This window comes from Balearica regulorum, chromosome 17, assembly GCF_011004875.1.
Source record: "Balearica regulorum gibbericeps isolate bBalReg1 chromosome 17, bBalReg1.pri, whole genome shotgun sequence".
Classification (NCBI taxonomy): domain Eukaryota; kingdom Metazoa; phylum Chordata; class Aves; order Gruiformes; family Gruidae; genus Balearica; species Balearica regulorum.
This window is the reverse complement of record NC_046200.1, coordinates 12,446,261-12,466,508: the sequence shown is the minus strand read 5'-3', so window position 1 is coordinate 12,466,508 and position 20,248 is coordinate 12,446,261. Positions and strand designations below refer to the sequence as shown.

Genomic DNA, 20,248 nt, shown 5'->3' with positions numbered 1-20,248 from the left:
TTTTCACACCAAAATTCAGTCTCCGTAGAGACTGTCAAAAATTGCCAATGCCGACTATATTTCAAGTCGTCATGGCGGGGTATTGGGAAAAGTTTTCAATTAGCAATAATCGCGCCTCGGATTAACCTCATTGGCTACGATACTGCCACTGCGCAAAGCTGACCCCCTCTTTCTGCCGCTGCCGCCCCTCGCCCCGGGGCCCCCGACTAGCTCAGGGCGAGCCCCGCCGCCCGCCGGCGTCCCCCCGGTGCTTCCTGTACCAGTAATCCCCATCTGCCACCGTACCCCCCGCGCCGCCGCCGGGAACGGGGTGCCCCATTTTTCCCCTCGGTGCGAGCGGCGGGGCGGCCGCAAAGCTTTCTGGGAAGGAATATGCAAAGTAGGAACGACGTCAGTGCGGGCAGCTCCCCGCTGAATGGGGGACTCCCCACCGCCTCCGCGCACGGCCAGCCAGTGCCGGGGCACCCCAGGGCGGTGCAGCCCAGGCTGGTGCACCCCAGACAGGCCCGAGGGGCCCCGGCCCAAGGCGGCACAGCCCAGCCCGTGGCGAGCCCCCCAGCCCAGGGCGAGTCCTTCCGCCACGATGCCCGCCCAGCCCAAGAAAACCCAACCAGGAGCTCCTCTGCCCCCCCCCAAATCTCCGCATCTATTTTTAACCGTGAAGACGCAGCCTCCGAAGAGGCTCTCAAAAATTGCCAATGCCGACTATATTTCAAGTCGTCATGGCGGGGTATTGGGAAAAGTTTTCAACTAGCAATAATCGCGCCTCGGATTAACCTCACAGGCTACGATACTGCCACTGCGCAAAGCTAACGCCACCTGCCGCCCTCCCGGCCCCCGCCGCCGCCGCCCCGCCGCCGCGGTCAGAGCGCGCCGCCGCGCCCCCACGTGCTCCGCCGCCCCGCGCCGCCGCGCGCCCCCCGCTCCCACCCCGCGCTCCCGGTGGGGGCGGTGGGGGGGGGTTACCGGGAGGGGAGAGGCAGGGCGGCGCGGCGGAGGGGCACGCGGGGGATGCCGGGACGGCGCTATGGTAATGAGCGCCAGGGAAGGGGCTGCCCCGCCGGCGGCCCGGGCCGCGGGGGTTGGCCAAAACCCGCCGTTTCCCATCGCGGGAGGCAGCGGACGGAGCGGCGGAGCCACCCCCCACCCCCCACCCCCCGCCTCGGGAGCAATTGGGCGAAACGGGTCTTACCGGGCCCGGGTTACCCTCGCCACCCCAGTGATACCGAAGGAAAGTCACTACCCAACGATCTGAAAACACATTTAAACTCCGACAACAGGCGCTAACAGCCTAACGGTCACCGGGACTCACGGAACTGCTGAAAAGGGGGTCGTGCCCCACGCCGCCACAGGGCAGCAGGGACGGGCAGGGTGGGCACCACGCACCGAGCGGGCAGGATGCGCTTCTTCCTCGTGACGGCAAAATTACGCACCGCCGTACACTGACTTGGGCACTTCTGGGCTTTGAAGTAACTGTAAAAGGCAAGAAAAATGGATTAAAAATTCCTGCAATTTCTTGAACTAATTAGCAAGAGCTATTTGAAGAATGCATTTGAAAAGCAGCCCAAATTATTAGAAAGACCCCACTGTGTGTAAAATAGGTGAGCATCTAGTACTGTGCAGCAGCCTGGACCACCTCCTATTTACTTGTTCTCCAAAAGAATAAGAATCCTTTGAAAAAACCCCAAACTCCTTATTGCCAGGCAATTCATACAGTTTATCATGTGATTATTGAGACTGACACCTGCACCAAGCAGTGAGGCACTGTCGGTTCCTGCCAGGGAGCACAGGGTAGGCAGCAGGTAGGTCAGCACACCCTGGGGTTGAAAACTGCGTGGTGTCAGCTCTGCAAAAGCACTGCGGGCTGCGATCACACAAGGACTCAAAGAAGTCACCATGAGTAGCCACCTCTGCCCATTCCACGCTTAGAAAGGAGGATCTGCTGGATCAACTGGGAGATGCTGGAAGAAATCCTTCCCGCTAATGAGGCGCTGAGGGGTGGGAGTAATCAGTGCGGCTCTGCAAAGATGGGTTGCGTGGCTCCACCGGCGCATTCCCGCAGAGAGGTGGTCCCCGTTCCCCTTCTGCGGCTGTCAGGTTTCGCTGAGTCAGCTCACCGAGCCAGCAGAAACCCAGCTCCCACAAAGCAATGACGGGTAAGGCAAAAGATAAACTGAGCCCAGGAAGGAGTTGGTGAACTGCACGACTGGTACAAGCCCTTTGGTGGCCAAGAGTTTAATCCCGAAGTGGCTTAGGGTATCTGACTACACCTCAGGAGAGGTCCTGCCAGATCAAAGAAACAGCCACCCTCTCATTTTTCATCCATGCCCCCTCTGAAAGCTGCACAGAGACCACTTGTCCCATGCTGGCCTCTTGGGTTTCATCTGGCCACACCAACTGCAACACAACACACCAGACTTTCATTATTTGTCCATCCTTGCTGCCACAGGCCCTTTCCACATCTTTCCCCCAAACCTTTTTCCTGTCATCCTGAATGCACTTAATGACAAACATCAGGACTGCCAGACAGATCCATCTCTCTGGGGCCAAGTGTAGGCACTAAAGGAAGAGTGTCAGAACAGGGCAAGCGTATCAGCCTAGCGTACTCCCACAGCCTCCAACAATTTACATCTCGGGGAATTCCTGAGCTAGAAGAGATGTCTTTAACAGCCCTCAGTGGATTTTTCTTCCATTATTTCTTCAGTCACATTTTAAACCTAAAACCTGTTAGCATCAGTGGGAAGAAAATGCATGGTTTTATAAGAACAAGCATCTACAACGTGTTTTGTCAAAGCTATTACTTGCATTTGTATCAAATTAAATCTGATTTTATTCTTGTATGTTTCCTTGAGGGCAGCTATGAAGCTTTTAGCATTTTCCAATTGACTTTATCAGGTCTCAAGAACTCGGGGTTTGTTTCTTCTTTGCAGCATGGGAATTGTAGTCTTTGTGCTTCGGGCTTCATTTCGTTGTGAACTACATTTCCCAGAAAACTCCTCTCCCAGCAGGCCAGCCCTTTCCTTCCGCAGTCGGGCACGGCAGTATCATGAAAGGTAAGTTTTCAGGCATTATTCGCCATATCACACTGACTTCGTTACATGTGTTCGTTTGGCTGTTACCTCCCTCCCGCTCTCCCGCTCCCCCCGGTCATTATTACGGCAAAAGAGACGCGGATGACGTGGGTGTCCTGAATTTCTGGCCTGGAACCTTTTGTAGAAACCCGTTTATCCTCTACCTTACACTTGCCTGATCTCTTTCTGTGGAGCATCTCGGGTGCGTGTTAAAAACAAACTCTAGCCTCACATCACGATAGGTATGTTTAAAGAGTTTCACTTACGTACAGTACTTGTTATTTTTTTAATCAGAGCACTTTCATTTTAGAAGCAGCTTTGCATTTCACAGGAAATATTCTGTCCTTTATAAGTTTCTCTCCTACACTGTCCTACTTCTATGCTTCACAGCAGCTCTCAAATGTATCTGTTATTTTGGCTGCTGGGCCTACCATTGCCTTCTCTCTCTTGTGGGCCAACCTATATTATATCTCCATTTCATTCCCCCACAGAGCATTTCCTTCTGAGAGCTTTTGATGATAAGGGACAGGAATGGAGAATTTTCATCAGTTAAAGCAATTTAAACACTGTCAGACTGGCTTAACAGCCTTTGGGGAGCATCACGATAGAAGTTATTCTCAAAGCAAATTACAGTTTCTTGGGAGACTTTGTCCCTTCTAATTAATTCATATTGAAAATTAAACCTCTCCAGATGGTATGCCCAACACAACTCCTGCTAAACAATGAAACAAGGCAAAAATCATTGTGAACAGAACCCACTGCTTCGATTTAAAAAAATAATTCAGGACTATGGAGGAAGTCCAATCTTCTCTGTAATTCAACTGATGAAGCAAAGCCTTGACAACTGGAAATTAACGGAGACAAATCTACTCTTTGCCACTAGCATCAATTTAGTATCATGATACTTACAGCTGAACACCCAAACTTTAAATGTATTTAAATATTGCCCCATTTACTGTAAGATCTAGTACTTGAGGGGGACCAGGGACTTGAGGCAAAGCAATTCAGATGCAGCAGCAGTCTAAAATCCATCCAGGCACTGAAGCCTGGTCATCAAAAGTACTTAGGAGCCAGCCTTTTAGACAAGTAAGCTCACCACTTGAATACCTCTGACTTTCTCAGAGCTGCCACAGATCTCACAGGCACTGCAAGTTTCATTGAGGAAACTGCCCATGTGCTTTAGCCATTTGACAGCTAACAAGTTGCAGAGCCCTCCTTCAAACCACTGCCTGAAACACCCGAAAGGGATCTGTTCTAGCTGGCTGAGAACTCCCAGTGAGACCCAGTCCCTTAGGTGTCCTCCCAGTAATGTGTGATGGGGAGGGCAGAAGTGTGAGTGGGCATGAATCTGCACCTAGGTGTCCCACATTACCAAGTAAGCTGTAAGCACCAGACTATCTGGGGCTTGTTGCAATCACTCTTTAGAGACCATCTGCTTTTATCAGTAATTAAAGTCCATCCTCCATCTTCTGGATCTCATACAAGCCCCCTTGCCAAGGGAGATGGTGGGAGGGAGAAATCCAGTCACTCAATTCTCAGTGCCATTTCTTTCAAAGTTTTTTGTACGTTGTATGCAAAACCATAGAGAGGCCTAGAAAAAAATAGTTTTGAAATAGTGAAATAGAGAAAGGACAACTACAGACTGCTAGAAAGACCAAACAAAATCAAGGTCCAAACCAATCTCCTGTCACAACAAGTCCTGCACACGATTCCAGGCTACTTGTCAGCAAAGCCATCCTGCCTGTCCGCAACAGGGCATGCCGTTCCTCCCTTAAAGCAGGATATCCCTCCCATTCCTACCTGCCAAGCAGTTGTTTGTGCCCCCCACACTTTTGAGTGATTTCTTCTCAGCAAAGCCCCCTGTTCCTGCTGGGGAAGCAAAGCAGTACCCTCCACCTCTCCACTGACTCTGGGGAGGTGGCACCCACAAGGAGGAGGTGCCAGAGGCATTTAGGCAGTGTCCTAATCATCTTTGGTCCCACTTCAAGGCCTGTTCTGCACCAGGCCTTTATAAAAAATACTCCAGTCAAGGTCTTTGTCCTGAAAAAGCAACATTTCAAGGTTGTTTTTCTTTCCCTTCCCACAACACGTGCAAAGGATGGGCTAAATAGAAAGGACTGATTTGGAGCTGGCAGAAAGTTAAAGAAAGCAGAGCAAGGGTCTCTTTTTTGGGGAGGAACCAGCCAGCCAGTGCCTCTGGGATGGTGTGCTTGGCCTTCTCTGCCCTCTTGCACATACCTGGGAAAGACTTTGCATGCTCAGGTCTTTCTGTGCTCTTTACAAGGCCTCTTAGGCAACCATCCTTCACACCAGGATAGAAGAACAGGAATCCTGCAAGGCAGAGGTGCTTTGTCCTTGTACCTTCAGCAGTCCTCAGTGTTGCCCTCTGTCGAAGTGACATATGAACGCTGTCCTCAGATGGCGGGCTTTAGTTAATATTTCCAAAATAATTTGTGTTTCTTCACTAAACAGAAGAAAGAGCAAAGAATAGTTATCAGCATCAATTTCCAGAGAATCCCAAGAAAATGGACATGCTCTTTGCTTTCTTTGACACCTGCCGTGTGTTCTGTTCTTGGCTTTTAGCTGAACATGTTCTCTACCAAGAAGTTGTCTGGAGTTTGCAGAGCCATCAGATTCCATCATTTCAGATCCCATTCTGTATCCAGAACCTCTCCAAACTTGGCTTTCGTGCCAGCCTGTCTTCCCCCAGATCCCGTTGAAGTAGAGGAGCTGCAGCGCTTTGTTTCTAACGCCAAGAGGCTGTTTGTAATGACTGGAGCTGGAATCTCGACTGAATCGGGGATCCCAGATTACCGCTCTGAAGGTATTGGGCTCTACAGCAGGACAGACAGACGGCCCATCCAGCATGCTGAGTTCATTCGTAGTGCCAGTGCCCGGCAGCGGTACTGGGCAAGGAATTTTGTGGGCTGGCCTCAGTTCTCCTCCCACCAACCAAACACAGCACACCTGGTACTAAGAGACTGGGAGAAGCTGGGGAAGCTGCACTGGCTGGTGACCCAGAATGTGGATGCCCTTCACACCAAAGCCGGGAGCCAGCGCATGACAGAATTGCACGGCTGCATGCACAGGTACTCTGTCAGCAGAGGGAGGATGGTTAATCATCCAGTTTCTCATTAAGGGTGACTGACAAACAGGTACAATGTTAGCTGCTGAGAAAGGAGGCAAAATGTTGATGCTATGTTCCTGGAAATGACATGCTAAAAGGTGGTGTTGGGCTGGGGTGGAGAAAAAGATCACAAAACAGTGCTGTTCACAGCACAGTATTTAAGAAGCACTAACACCACTCCATTTTTTTGGAGCATTATTTGGATCATTTCCCTTGGAGCCTGCATCAGTCAGAATCTCCCCTTTCCTTGCTACAGCAATTGTCCTCTTAGTGAAGAGGACAAGGGGATCCTGAGAATGCAAGGACTACCCAGGGCTAAGCAGAGTGAGTAGTGCCAGAAATGCATAAGATGAGTGGACTGGAGAGGGGCCACCACAGTCTGGCTGTTATCACCCAAAGTTTCCAGATGAAAAAGCACAGCCTGAACTGGGAGAGAAGATACACAGTAGGGTTCAAAGCACTTCCTCTAGAGCATTCCTACAAAGCAACAACTAGAGGTAGAAAGACAGCTCCTTGACCTGTACTATTTGGTAAATAATTGTGGATAATGACAACAGATCTTCCAGGCCTAAGGAACAAATTACAGACTCCAGATCTTCAGCTAACGTGAAACTCTCCATTAAGACTTTGCTGTGAATTTCAGGGTTTTCTGCCTGGCCTGCGGAAACCAAATCTTGCGCTCTGAGCTTCAGAAGCACTTTGAAGCTCTGAATCCTACCTGGAAAGCTGAAGCATTCGGTGTGGCTCCGGATGGGGATGTCTTCCTGACAGATGAGCAGGTGTGTAATTTCCAAGTCCCAGCCTGCCATAGATGTGGAGGAATCCTGAAGCCCGACGTGACATTCTTTGGAGACACAGTGAGTCGTGAAAAAGTGAATTTTGTGCACCAACGCCTGGCGGAATCAGACTCCATGCTGGTGGCAGGATCCTCTATGCAGGTAAGTAGGTCTTCTCCCCGCGCTGCATTCCTATTTCTGTGCTGCTCTGCCTGTAACAATTCTTGGTCTCACAGTTTAGGACTATTAATGCTTGTGGATCAAAACAGCCTCTCCAGAGCTTTGTATTTTATTTTTATTGTGGTTGGAATCTGGCTTCACAGTTGGCCTGTTTGGGCTTCCTTGTCACTCTGTTGCCAGTCTACTTCATGCTGCAATAAATAACTCCATTCACACATTCAGACCGCTCTCTGCTACCTCCTCCATCAGTACACTGGAGGTTCACGGTTGCCCATAAAGCCAACATACCTGATACAATTCAGTCCTGCAGAGATCACCACCCCACATTTTTTTTGTTTGATTTTTTTTTTAGCCTTTCACAGCTTTCTAGGCCTCATGGCACACTGTGTGAAATACCAGATTTTAGGACCTCTAATTCCTAATTAAATACTCAGAACAGAAATATCTCTGCTTGCTCCTTACAGTTGTCCTTTGTATCACAATGTGTTTTCTTCATTAGCCACTTATCTATAAGGTAAGGCAGTCTAGAAACCCCTGTTGTTTAACCCATGAAAGCTTTTGGAATAGAGTTTGTGTAAGAGACATTTTTCTAGGAACAAGTTCTATTACATTAAAAAAAACTTTCTCTAACGCCTCCCAGAACGAGATAAAACCAAGGCTGCCTGATTGTGATTCTCTTGGCTTCAGGAAACTGGAGACAAATTCCTTGAGCTTGCACTTCTTAAGCTTATAATCCTTTGTACAGGAATGATTGAAATGCCTTAGGTTCATTCTTGTACTACCTAAGCTGGGCCATGTGAGAACCATCAAAGTAGAAGCATTTAAGTACCTATGATAACTAATAAAAACTGCTGCAGAGATGTGCTAAAAGACAAGGACATTTCCTTTCAATGTACTATGAAGTTTCAGTTTCTATGAAACTGCAAATCCTTCATTGACAGAGGTTAAAAGCTGTTCTTTTCTGTGCATTCCTGAATGAAGACATTTCCAACCTGAATTCAGTGCAGTTGCCTAACACAGCATGTACATACAGCCCCTTTTCCCACTGCCATCAGCAACTACTTTACTTTCCTTACTCCTTTCTGTAGCTCTTCTTTTGCCTAAGCTGCCAGTAATTTTGTTTTCTGGCATTCCTGCAGGTATACTCTGGTTACAGGTTTGCTCTTGCTGCCCAGGAGAAGAAGCTGCCAATTGCCATCCTTAACATTGGGCCCACAAGGTTAGATCACTTTGCGACCTTAAAACTGAATTCCCGCTGTGGAGAGCTGCTACCTTTGATTGTTGCACATGACCCAACAAGTTGAGCTATGAGGAGTAAAATTTTTTCTACAAGGTGGGTACCTTCCCTGGTCAGTCTTCTTACAGGGTAAGAAGATGAGTTCCCATCAAATGCCGAGATGCACTGACTAAAAAATATGTTCCCACAATGTGCACCAAAATGCAGCTGTAAATTTTCATCTGTAACTGGTATGCTCTGATGGGCCATACTGTTTCCCATGATCATAAACAAAAAGCACACTAAGTGCTAACACTCCCAGAAGATCAGCATTGAGTTCCAATCCATTTGTCACAATCTGAAAACTACAGGGGATCATCTGCAGATTCGCAGAACCTGATCAACACTGTTGCCTTTGCAACTGACAATTCAAAAAGCTGTGCCTGGTTGAATTGATCCAGCTAATCCTAATCAAAACACTGCTGTTTAAAACAATCAATTCCATCTATAAAGCAGCATCTTCCCTCCGGTCCTGCAGGACTCGTCATCTCAAAAGGGAAAAACCTCAATTTAAGAGGCAGCTGTGAGATCCAATGCATGGCCCCTGGTGACACCAGAAGAGGGCAGCAAGCGTCGCAGATGTCAACCCGACCAGTTTTATCCATTGAAACCATCTCCACTTACCAGGAAACAGGGTGATGATGAAAAAAGTACTTTTCTGCCTTACTTTGACATTGTAAATGGAGCCTTTTCATTCACTGGGACAGCATAATCAGACTACCATATCTGAGAACAAAATACGTTTCTTATAATTGTCTCTAGAGAAGAATGAGGGACACAGATTTTGACAGAGTAACTTGAGGCTATAGCACAGGAGGGCGATGTGGAAAACCACAGTATCTACTGGAGGATCCAATACCACTAGCTGGCAACTGTGGAGCGTGCCAAGAGGAACTGCAGTTGTCATTTAAAAAAAAAAGGTTCAAAATAGAGGTTGAACAAGAATACTGCTCTTGTAAGAGATTATTTGAAAGCACAGACTATAAGGCTGACGTCTTCTAGCAAGGAGGGGAAGTCAGCATTTCTCTCAACTGTCAGTTGACAAGCTAAACTGCTTACTATCTGAACCCTTTAAAAATTATATATAGTTGAGATGCCAGAGGAGTTATTTTAAGATAATCTGACGAGCACTGCTTACAGTGTGGCTGCTACATTTTCCGGAATGCATTTTTTTGAATATGTTATTTAACTAATGAATAGCTAAGTAGTGAATTAAAATTGTTTACAAGACTGGTACTATTTGCATTGTCATTTCCTCTCCCTCCTATGATTTATTTAAGTACAGTCTCAATAGCCAGTTTAGATTCTTTTTTTTTCCATTGCAAAAATACAGGATGCAATTACTATCAGCTGATGAATTAGGAGAGAAATACAATTAAATCTGTACAAGAGGTCTCCCTCAGGAGGTAATCTCAAGCTATTAATAGATGTAATTTTCCACACTCCTAACAGAAGATCCATCACTACTGGGTAACCATTTTTTGTTCATCCTTAGGGTGGTAACGTAAGACATATTAAACCATTTATGGAGTAAAAGACAGAATCTTGCCCAGACTAGAACACTACATTTTTGACCCAACCTTCTGCATGAATCTACCGCTCCCCTTCTGGCTGTGAGGGAGAAAAATTGTTGGGGTCTTCCAAATGCCCCAGTCCTGCTCTCCACAGAACGTGTCCTGTATGAATATTTTGACAAGAACTGTAACAAGCAGTTGGAAGCAAGACTGCCAGATTCATCTGCTAAAAGGTCAAGTAGCAAAGCAAGGACAACTGACCATGTGATGCAAAGTTCTTTTTTGCTTTGTTGTTGATTCAAATTCATGCCAGGCAGGAGCAAGTAAAGCACAGAATCTAAGGGATACTTAGGCACCCAATTTCTGCAGAAGTCAGAGGGAATTAAGATACTTAGCTATATTAAGATATTTAGGATCAAACATGTTATATTCAATGTGGCTATAATGGGTCAGAGGAGAGACTTCGCTTAGAAGCCAAGCAAGGTAAGTTCAGGACCCCTACCTGCATTCTTCTCTCATTTAATGGATCCCACTTTCCAGCAAGTTAGGTATCTGCTGTTTGGTAGTGAAGAAAGCTCACAGATGTCACTCCATCTTTGCCATAGTACAGCTGTCCTGCTAACCCAAGCTTTTGCCGAAATCATCGCTAAGGCATAGCAGAGTTTCCACACAGAGTCAGGGAGCTTGCAGAGAGTGTTTATTCACACAGGTTTTTCCATGTAAGATGAAACATTTATGCCTCCTTAGAAGAGGAACTGGGGCTGGGTTTCTCACTATCCGTGTCATCTTCTGCATCACCTTGAAACTTGCATGACATAGGTGTGTTAAAAACAGAGGCTGCGGGTTTACTGCCAGTTGAGCCAGCATTTTGAGAAGGTGTGGGAGCATTGCCAAGAAGTCTAAAACAAGAAGACATTTCCAGTGAGGGCTTGGCATTAGCAATGTGACAGGTACCTAAAACTCCCACATCTAACCCTGCCTCTTCTCCAGTTCAGCAGCGGAGCCTGCGGGAGAGGAGTCAGGGTGTCTCTTCAGCATCACTAATAAATGAGTCATGTTACCCTGACCATCCACTGATTATATATTTTTAAGTCACTAGGACAATGACTTACAGTAAACGAACATTTACAGTAAATTTCCTGTGCATGGTTTATTACTATATGTTAATGAACATACAACAAGTATACGAGGCTGAGATGAAGGAGTTACTTTTTTTTTTTTCCTGCTAAGCTGATCCAGCACTACTAAAACTGACTTATTTTAGAGCAGGATCAGAGCACTTCACCTCTTAATATGTTCCCCAAGATACCATTGAGAAGTAAGTTCACTCAACTGAGCAAGGCCAGAGAAAGCCTAAACTTCCTATACCAAAAGCCAGATCTGCATCACTCTAATGCTAATTGACACCTTCTCCTGTCACTCCTGGGGGACTCTTTGTGTGGGACGATGCAATGCAGAGAGATGACAGCTATCAGAAGATAACTGTGTCATTGCAGGTAGCTAGCAAAAACCTATTCTGAGAAGTTCATGTTTCTCAGCTTAGTGATGTAGTTATCAGGGAATTATAGAAACTTCCAGTGTTGAGCAATATAGGATGTGAATCAGCCATGCTGTGGGAAAACAATAAACTCAGTAAAAGAACTGACCTAGTGTTCAGCTTTATTCTCTCAGCCTATGCAGAATTTGCAAGGGAGGAGGGTTTTAAAAGGGGAGAAATATTGTTCCTAAAAGACTAAACAAAAGGATGATAATCTTTGTGTTACTGGCTAAAACTAAGAAAGTGTTAGAGAGCCTGAGCAGGGTCGTCTTCCCTCATCATCAGGAAGGAAATGTGGATCCTTTCTATCTACCTTGTCTGCTTCAAGCCAGCCTTATCCTCCACATGATTCAATCCTCTCTTACCTTTTCTGGCTCGCTGTTGTTAGACCAGTCCACCAGTATTTCAGACCAGGGCTTGAAGTTGTAGCTCTGCCCACCTATGGGTGGCAAAGTACACATCAGACAACAGCACAAGGACAGGGGTTTTTACCATGAAATTAGCTGAATCAACAGCTTGTGCTCTTCCTTTTTTCTTACAGCTGTTCCTACTAGGACAAGCTCCTGAGGTTTGGATAGAGGAACTGGGAGTGCCTTGTAACAGATTTTTCTGCCACTCTTCTTAAAGTGGGGTTGGAGTTACCCAAAGCAAATAAAAGCTAATTCCCATTTGGCAAATCTCATCTTTGTTTTTGGGCAAATTCTCAGAGCAAACTTTGTAATTGAGTCCCGCAGCCCAAGAGAGGTATTTCACATACTGTGCTCCAGAGAGGGCAGCACAGACTGCAGATGGCCCAGAGGACTTGTGCCTGATGGGTATGGTGTAAGCACAGCCTCCCCCATCTTACTGCCAGATTCCTCCTACTGACTAACCTGCTTATTCACGACTTCTGGAAAAGGACCGAAGACCCTGGGCATGGTGAACTTGGGAGGTTCAGGAACCTTGGAGTGAAGACAACTAAGTCTACCTTCTAGAGTGTGCTTCTTCCCCCTTGGATGTTGCCCTTTCCCAGTCTTTGCAGCTGCAAAGAGAGAAAAAAAAAATTCAAATGAATGCCAACTTATTGGTTTCCTCAGTCCATTCATTCAAAACCTGGGGCTTGGGCAGGACAGATGGAGTCTCTCTCTCACATAACGTGTCCTAGAGCAGCCCCAGGTAAACGGCAACTGAAAGCAACAGTTCTAGGAGGCTGTCTGGGGTCAATGGAAAAGGAATGAGGAGGGTCTCAGCCAAATACCTGAAGTCAGAATTTCTTATCACTACCCCCAGCCATCCTCTATGGTGTCTCAGTGCAAGGCTTTTGAGAGCTGAATTAACTTGGCCTCAGCGGTTGTGTTTTTACATTACAGAAAAGATAATAGTGATGAGAGAGTAAATTTACGACAGAGGACTCTGTTTCTCCAGTCCTACTGGTCTGGCCATTATCATCACTGATAGATACTGTGAAAATATCTTTCAGACGCCAGGTTTCCCCTGGCTGATGCTTGCTTTCTGTAAGGACAGGAAATTCTGCTACATGGGCTGTTAAACAGCTTCGATTTGTTTGGTCGGAGCCTTAAAAAAAAGAGGTGGATAATGCATTTGGAATACCATCACAAAGTAGCCCATTAATCCCTTTCCTCCTATCGTATCGGTCCTGTGAGCTTTTCTAACTGCAAGGGTCCCCAACAGGGGCTCCACAGCTGAACGTTCTGTCACCTATGCACCCAAGTCCTGATAGATACAGGAAGTGATGCAGGGGACACAGACAGTAAGAAATTCATACCCGCTCACCCTGCCAGTACAATTAGGCAAGCAGGTAACAATAACTAAGGCTAAAAATAAGAGGAGGCAAAAAAAGAAAGAAAAAAAATAAAAGGAAAAAGCATTTTGTGTTAGTGGCCCTCATGATGTAGAGCTGTGACTTTTACACACTACAGGCAAGCAGTTTTGAGTGAATGACCTAAGTGCTGCTTGCCCTTGCCAAGACCCAGACAACATATGCAGCTTCAGCATATGCAAATCAGAAATGGTGCCTTTTTGCTAATATAAGAGGATTTCTGGGACATTCTGCTATTCCTTTATCAGAAGACTCTTGCAAAAAAGAATCGTATAGAAAGATTTAGACACATGCTGCATCCAGATGACCCACAGATTCCAGTGTGATCCTACATCTTCACATTGGCAAGAGCTGAGGAGAAGAAAATCCAACTGGACTTTAATTCTAAAGACTGAATATCTGCAACAAGTCAATCTGTGCTCCAGAGTTCATTGTCTGACACAAACTGCTGCTGGTGGGAGAGCAGCAGTGCTTGGCTTCTCCCTCAAGCAGGTGGCATACAACAAAAATCACATTATACCCTCCCCTATTTAGCACTTGGCATGACAGAACTTAATTGGGTTTAACAATCAACTCCTGTGCACAGGACTGGCCATGGCTGCAGTGAGGCCTCTCATCTCTCTGTGCACCTACTACTACTGTAGTAAAGAAGCTGTGCCTGCAGGAAAGGAAACCTGGAGGATCCTCAGGAAATTACGGCTATCACACAAGTGGGATGAAGGCTGCCTTCTCACTAAGATGAGTCCCTTTGTTGCTTGGGGAAAACACCATTGGAGCAGAGAAAAGAAGGAAATGCTTTTTGATGTGTTTTCACAGCTTAGCATGAAGGGGAAAAATAACCTCCATTTATTGAGTTGCATACCAGCAAATGGGTTGAAGACAATTCCTAAAGCTTTCCCAGATTTATGGTGATTGGCTCTTTCAGTTAGAGGGAAATTTGGGGCTGTGAAGAGTTTATCAAAGAGGAAAACTTGTTTTAAAGTGGGTGATGAAACATGGAGCTTGTGGTTCATGAAAACCACCCAAAAAATCCAGTAAATAAGTTTTAGTGATGCCCTGCAAAATGGAAGATAAATCCAATGTCTTGCAAAGCAAGTGAATACATTTCTCCTATAGAAACTTGCAGTTGCAGCAAGTGGTTTCTGCTCAGGTGATGATAAGAAAAAAAAAAGAGGGACATATGGTACTGTATCCAACATATCCAACAGCAAAACAGTTGATCTGGGGTAATATATTCTAAAAAAACCAAAAAAGACCACAGAATACCAGCCACCTTTCTGGAGCTTTCTCTGAGCTCCTTCTGCAGTTCCCATGGTGAGAAACATTTGGGAGCAGCAAGCAAGGCAGAAGGGGCATTTCAGAAGGATATGAGCTGAACCACTCCTCTCACAACACCCTCCAGTGACCAGAACCCAGTAACACCCCAGGGCCTTTCCAGCTTGTCCTATTACACTTAACCCTCTGCTGAAGTAATCTACTAAATACTCTTAGGCTGTTACCAAACCCACAATACCACTACTTCGCAGCTACAGAAACAAGACAGCGCTTGCACGCAGTATTTAGCAGGTGAATCATTTCGGGAAGGAGGTATAGCTACCCATAATGGACAGAAGCGGCCTTGCCCTCCTTTTATGGCACATACTACTGGGATGCAGAAGAACTGGAGTGGGCAATAGTTGCCCTACTGGTCACCACAGCAACACTACTGCTTGGTGTACTGGGGAAGGGAGCAGAAATTCCTCTTACCCGCCTTTTACCCACCTCCCTCATGCAGATATGGTGTGAGGGACGCACGTGATAGTCACAGAGAACAAATAGCCTATGATCAACTGGGAGTGCACCTCATCCTCACTGCCAGGAGACAACAGCAGTTCAAGGAGGTAAGGATGCATGACAGAGCAATTAAATCAACTGAACATTTAGGTTCTTTCAAAACAGAAGTATGCAGTTCAGCTCAGTGGGGCACAGACAGCTGAGCATCTAAGCATTTGCTCAGCAAGCCCTCACATCTAGAAGTCAGGTTCAAGACCTGTCCTTGTACACACTCTGTTGCAAGCCATCATCTCTGCTCCCTCGCTTGTAACACTCTCCACCTACATTCAGTTCTCTGAATTCTCCCGTCTATTAAGCTAGGATAAATTGCATGCTGTCCACTGTACTGCAAATAACCGCTGTACAAACAGCCGCAGCAGAAAGACCATATTTGTATACAGTGGTATTGAACCTGCTTTTTTTCTCTCCAGGTGGCAAAACAGTGTCTGGTTCTGGGAACAAGTTCTGCCAGGCATGTTTTAGTAGACATGAACAGTCTCACACAGTCCAGAAAGTCACTGAAAACATCAGAGGCAGGCTGGGTAAAGTTTTTGTCTTCCAATCCTCAATAAACAGTCACTGGTCTCTCAAAATTACCATGAAAAAAAGTATTCTGAGCCTTGTTCAGATCTCCATACTCTATCTGTCTTTCAAGAACCACTCTCCACAATAAAATAGGGTAAGAGACATATATGGATCCACATTCCTACACCAACAGCAAGAACCTTAGCATCCCACGAGTAGGCCCAGCCATGGAGACCTGACACACAGCAGAGTTTGTGGAGCGCTCTCTTTAATAGCTGGTTATTTCAGTTGACACCAGCAGAGCAGAGTGACTGGCTTTGCAGGATTTCTGCACATAACAGACTTCTCCGTGCCCAGAAGGGTTGGCTAGTCCCAAACTACAGTTTGGTGGGCTACAGGAGATTTTTGGTGGTGTACACACATTATAAGTAGCGCAGTTCCTCATATCAGGGCACACAGGTGGTGTCCATGGAGCTGCAGGCCAATGATGCACACCACAGGAGCAGGGAGGGATCTTCAACAGTCCACAGAGAGGAGACAGAAGGAGGAAAAAGCAGCTCAGCAACAGCTGGCGTATGAACCACACAGGATCTGATTTATTGCTCCGTAAGGGCCTTGCCCCCAGTGACACCAAACTACAGGAACAGTCAGTGCTGAACAGGAATAATTGTATAACTTCTGTACAGGCCCATATATACCCACTATATGGTCTGGAAACCAAAAATCAGGCATTCAGCTTGGAGACAGAGCGGCAAATATCAAACAAGGACCTCAGTTCCTCTCCTCACTTAAGGGAGTTTTGATACTGACTTCAAGAGCAGTAAGTTCTCGCTCTGAAAAGGAAGTCAAAGTAATATTTTCAATTAAACGGGAAGGGTTTAATGCAAAACCCATCACTGTATGTGTTGTTTTCTGTATCTTGTTTGTGGAACACTCAGGCAGTAAAAGGTGTTTTTGAAATGCTGAATATTACTCACTCAGAAATGTTCCCCCATCTATTGTAACAGACATTTCTGCTTTGAAAGATGCATATTCTTTATGTCTCTTAATTTCTGGGGCAGCCAGCCCCAGAGGCAACAGCATAGCCAACAGGCACACAGCAGATTCAAAGCAAAGAAGAAAACTTTGGTAGTGTTGCCCAGGGGACAGGGCACTAGGCTGGAAAGGATGAGACCAGAGTGAATTCTCAGTCCTTTAACAATCCAGAAGTCACACTGTGACATTCAGAAAGCCACTTCGCCTCTTTGCATCTGTTTTCCGTAATGTAATAGACATAATACTGTGGCCCATGCCTTTTTGTAAGGTATTCTGAGGTCTACTGAGGAAAAGCATGAAAGAGATAGTAGATAAACAGCATCACTATTCTCCCCGACATCTTTCCTGAATGATCAGGAACAAAACCGCTTTAGGAAGGTGAAAGGCAGAGTCTAGCCAGCTGGGGTTTAAAACCACTATTCCAGATTCAGATGGTCTCTACAATTCTTTGTGCAGCCCTCTGTCCTCTCACTTCCCACCAAGGAAAGATACCCAATTACCACATTCAGCACTTTTTCCCTTCTGCATCACTAACTAGACAGTGGCAGAGAAGAAGAAAAGCTGAGCCTGAGAGGAACAGCAACAGTACAAACATCTCGTATTGGTCTCCAGGCCCAAACGGAATCTGAAACATGGTCATTACCATAAGCATAGTTGTTTGCTCTCTGCATGTCTTGTCTCAGCTGGAGTACTTTCTCCTTCATCTCTGCAATGCCCATATAGTTAGAGTAATTCAGCTCTCCCTGAAGAGCTTGAAAAATCTTGGCCTAGAAAACAACAATAGAGAAAAGGAAGATAAGACGCTGAGACTTCACTTCTGCAACATAAGCCCACAGAGCCACCATCCCTCCAGCATTTCACACGTCAGCTGCAATGGCTGCGGTGTTGCATAGGGCTTCAGCGCTCCCCTGCTTGCTGAGCACAGGGATACCTTGTATCTCAGGTTCTCTGTTTCTGGTCTTGGAATAGAAATACAGACCAGCACGGCAGGAGATCTTCACCTACTCTTAGTACTCCCCGTAAGCTGGCAGTAAGTCAGTCCATTCAAGACTGGCCTGCTCTTAGACTCTGCTTTTCACAATGCTCCTCAAAGCCCTAAAAAGGAATTTTGCAACAGTACAACCCCTTCAACTCCCCCTGCCTCTGCCATCACCTTGGGCCTGCCACCTCACATCATGCGGGAAGATTCCTATCCTGGTTTCACCTAGGATAGAATCAATTTTCATACTAGTAGCTGGTGTAGTGCTGCGTTTTGCATTTAGGATGAGAATAATGTGGATAACACACTGATGCTTTGGTTGTTGCTAAGCAGTGTTTATACTCAGCTTCCCATGCTTTGCTATCGAGGAGGTGCACAAGAAGCTGGGAGGGAGCACAGCCAGGACAGCTGACCCAGACTGACCAAAGGGGTATTCCATACCATGTGATGTCATGCTCAGTATATAAACTGAGGGAGTTGGCCAGGGAGGGCTGACATGGCTCAGGAACTAGCTGAGCATTGGTTAGCAGGTGGTGAGCAACTGTGCTGTGCATCACTTGTTTTACATATTCTTTTAGCATTATTACTATTATTCTCTTCTTCTTCTTTCCTATTAAACTGTCTTTATCTCAACCCATTAGTTTCACTTTTTCCCCCCAATTCTCCTCCCTGTCCCATGGGGGGGGGGGGGGGGGGGGGGGGGCAGAGTGAGCAAGCAGCTGCATGGTGCCTAATTACCAGCTGGGGTTAAACCACAACAATTCCCTATATATTGGGCTCACTCAGGGGACTGTTTAAATCTACTGTTAGGTCTTTCACAGCACCAAAGCAGCATGTAAACAAGAAGTATGATCAAGGGACCAAACATAAGTGCAGGCTTATAAAAATCTGTATGGAGTAAGACAGATATAGAATGAATTGGTGCCTTCATCTATCTATTGTGCTTATCTAGAGAATACTAGCATGACCCAAATGCTGGATGCCAGCAGTAGATATACTGCTCACCTCAAATCTAGGGAGTTCCTACTACAGGGAAAATTTATACCAACAAATTCTGAAATGCTTCCAACTGCACCTCAGCTCTCTTCCCTGCTTGTGATGATATAGCTCAAAAGTACAGTGTTTCTTCTAGATAGTGATGCTATTTTACTTTGGGATTTATCATCACTACAAAGGGATTTCAGTAACATTTGCATTACTTAGGACCTTTACTGCTCTGCAAACAATAATTTCAGAATCAAAGCTAGTGTGTGAGGACAGGAGACCTCATCTTGCACTTCTAGCCCTAGGAATGATTCATCTTAGCCATATGATGGGACTGCATCCAGGATCCTCTGGATTTCTGTGGAGGACCCCAAGAGCTCAATGTTTCCAGAAAATTCACCTACATCAACACCCAAGGAAAAATAATCAACAAATATTGGTACAAAACTAGGACTCAATCTACCTTAAGATGGAGTATCTGGCTGAGACACACACACACTCTTTTCTTTTTTTAAGAAAAAGAACAAAATGTAATTCACCATCCTATCACATTATTATTATCCTAATACCCTCAAAGATCCAGTGACCTTCACTAGGAAGGTCATGCAAGTACCTTCAAATAAGATATCAAGCCAGCTTCTTCCTTCTCCATCTGTTTCTGCTTTCTCAAAGCCCTCTCGCAGATCCTTGGGTTCTGCTCCATGTTTAAGTACAGTTCATGCAGGCATTGCCGAGTGTAGGACAAAGACTGCTCCTCAAAGTCCTCTAAGGAAATCAGCTTGCAAAATGATATTCTGAGGGGATACTCGTTGTCAAACTCATCCAAGATCTCCATTCTGTACCTGATCAAAGATGACAGGGCAGGTTGTATGCTCTACTCCAGCTGGTGGTGGCAAGAGAGCTATTTTCGGGTGATGAACCAGGGCCTTCCTCCCGCCCTGCCAGCAAACAAGGACGCCACAGGAGCTCACCAACACTCTCCTGAGAGCCTCTGCCAGTAAAATTGCCTCTGTAGCATCATAGCACCAAGTCAGGGTGGAAGCTTTGGCACAGGACCTTGTCAAGACAGGAAAACTGGGGCAGATACCATCCTTCAGAGAAGCTCCCTGCCATCCCCTGACTACCAGGCCAATGTTACCTCTTCCCCTACAGCTCCGGACCAGCAACAGCACTAGGCAGGAGAAGGCCTCCTCAAGGTAAGCACATGTGGGTCTCTCAGAGCAGCGAACAGCCAGACAAATGGCTCAACCCCCTCACGCTGCCATACCCCGAGGGATACGCACCCACGAGAGGGACAGCTACGCTGTAGCCAACCTGTGGGCACCCTGAGGAGCAGCACCTCCCCTCCGCGCTCACCAGGAGGGCAGCAGGGCCGAAAGGGCCGCCGTGAGGCAACCCAGGAAGGAACGACCTGCCCCACAGTCCCCCCTCACGCCGCGGCTACCTGAGGGCAGACAGCGGGGCTGCTGGCGGCCTCGCGCCCGCGCCGTCCGGGCGTGCCCTCCCAGACCCCGCCCCCCCGCCACTTCCAAGGGCCAATCAAAGAACGCGCTGGCCGTCGTGCCGCACGCGCCACAATGGCCCGTTGGAGGAGGGGGCGGAGCCTCTGCTCC

General features: G+C 46.6%; 2 protein-coding genes and 2 non-coding genes across 6 annotated transcripts; 1 reads left to right on the top strand and 3 right to left on the bottom strand.

Annotated features, from left to right (window-relative positions):
• Positions 1 to 19: 19 nt before the first annotated feature.
• LOC142604326 (U4 spliceosomal RNA) lies at positions 20 to 160 on the bottom strand. Its single transcript, XR_012838202.1, has one exon. It is a non-coding gene; the product is annotated as a U4 spliceosomal RNA (small nuclear RNA).
• A 510-nt stretch (positions 161 to 670) lies between these two features.
• On the bottom strand, positions 671 to 811 carry LOC142604327 (U4 spliceosomal RNA). The gene has a single exon (XR_012838203.1). It is a non-coding gene; the product is annotated as a U4 spliceosomal RNA (small nuclear RNA).
• A 2,193-nt stretch (positions 812 to 3,004) lies between these two features.
• SIRT4 (sirtuin 4) lies at positions 3,005 to 9,676 on the top strand. 3 transcript variants are annotated; one of them, XM_075769705.1, is made up of 5 exons: positions 3,005 to 3,053; positions 5,655 to 6,160; positions 6,842 to 7,136; positions 8,294 to 8,487; positions 8,909 to 9,675. In XM_075769705.1, exons 2-4 carry the CDS (start codon positions 5,661 to 5,663, stop codon positions 8,456 to 8,458), a joined length of 960 nt encoding a protein of 319 aa, XP_075625820.1. In that variant the 5' UTR covers positions 3,005 to 3,053; positions 5,655 to 5,660; the 3' UTR covers positions 8,459 to 8,487; positions 8,909 to 9,675. The 3 variants fall into 3 exon arrangements, with proteins under 3 accessions (XP_075625820.1, XP_075625818.1, XP_075625819.1); XM_075769703.1 differs by having other exon boundaries at positions 8,294 to 9,676; XM_075769704.1 differs by lacking the exon at positions 3,005 to 3,053 and adding an exon at positions 3,065 to 3,313 and having other exon boundaries at positions 8,294 to 9,676.
• Positions 9,677 to 10,617: 941 nt separating this feature from the next.
• LOC142604278 (uncharacterized) lies at positions 10,618 to 20,139 on the bottom strand. The gene is made up of 6 exons (XM_075769707.1): positions 20,080 to 20,139; positions 19,249 to 19,477; positions 17,316 to 17,439; positions 12,354 to 12,502; positions 11,847 to 11,920; positions 10,618 to 10,843 (listed from the first exon to the last, which is right to left on the bottom strand). Exons 2-6 carry the CDS (start codon positions 19,468 to 19,470, stop codon positions 10,678 to 10,680), a joined length of 735 nt encoding a protein of 244 aa, XP_075625822.1. The 5' UTR covers positions 19,471 to 19,477; positions 20,080 to 20,139; the 3' UTR covers positions 10,618 to 10,677.
• Positions 20,140 to 20,248: the final 109 nt, after the last annotated feature.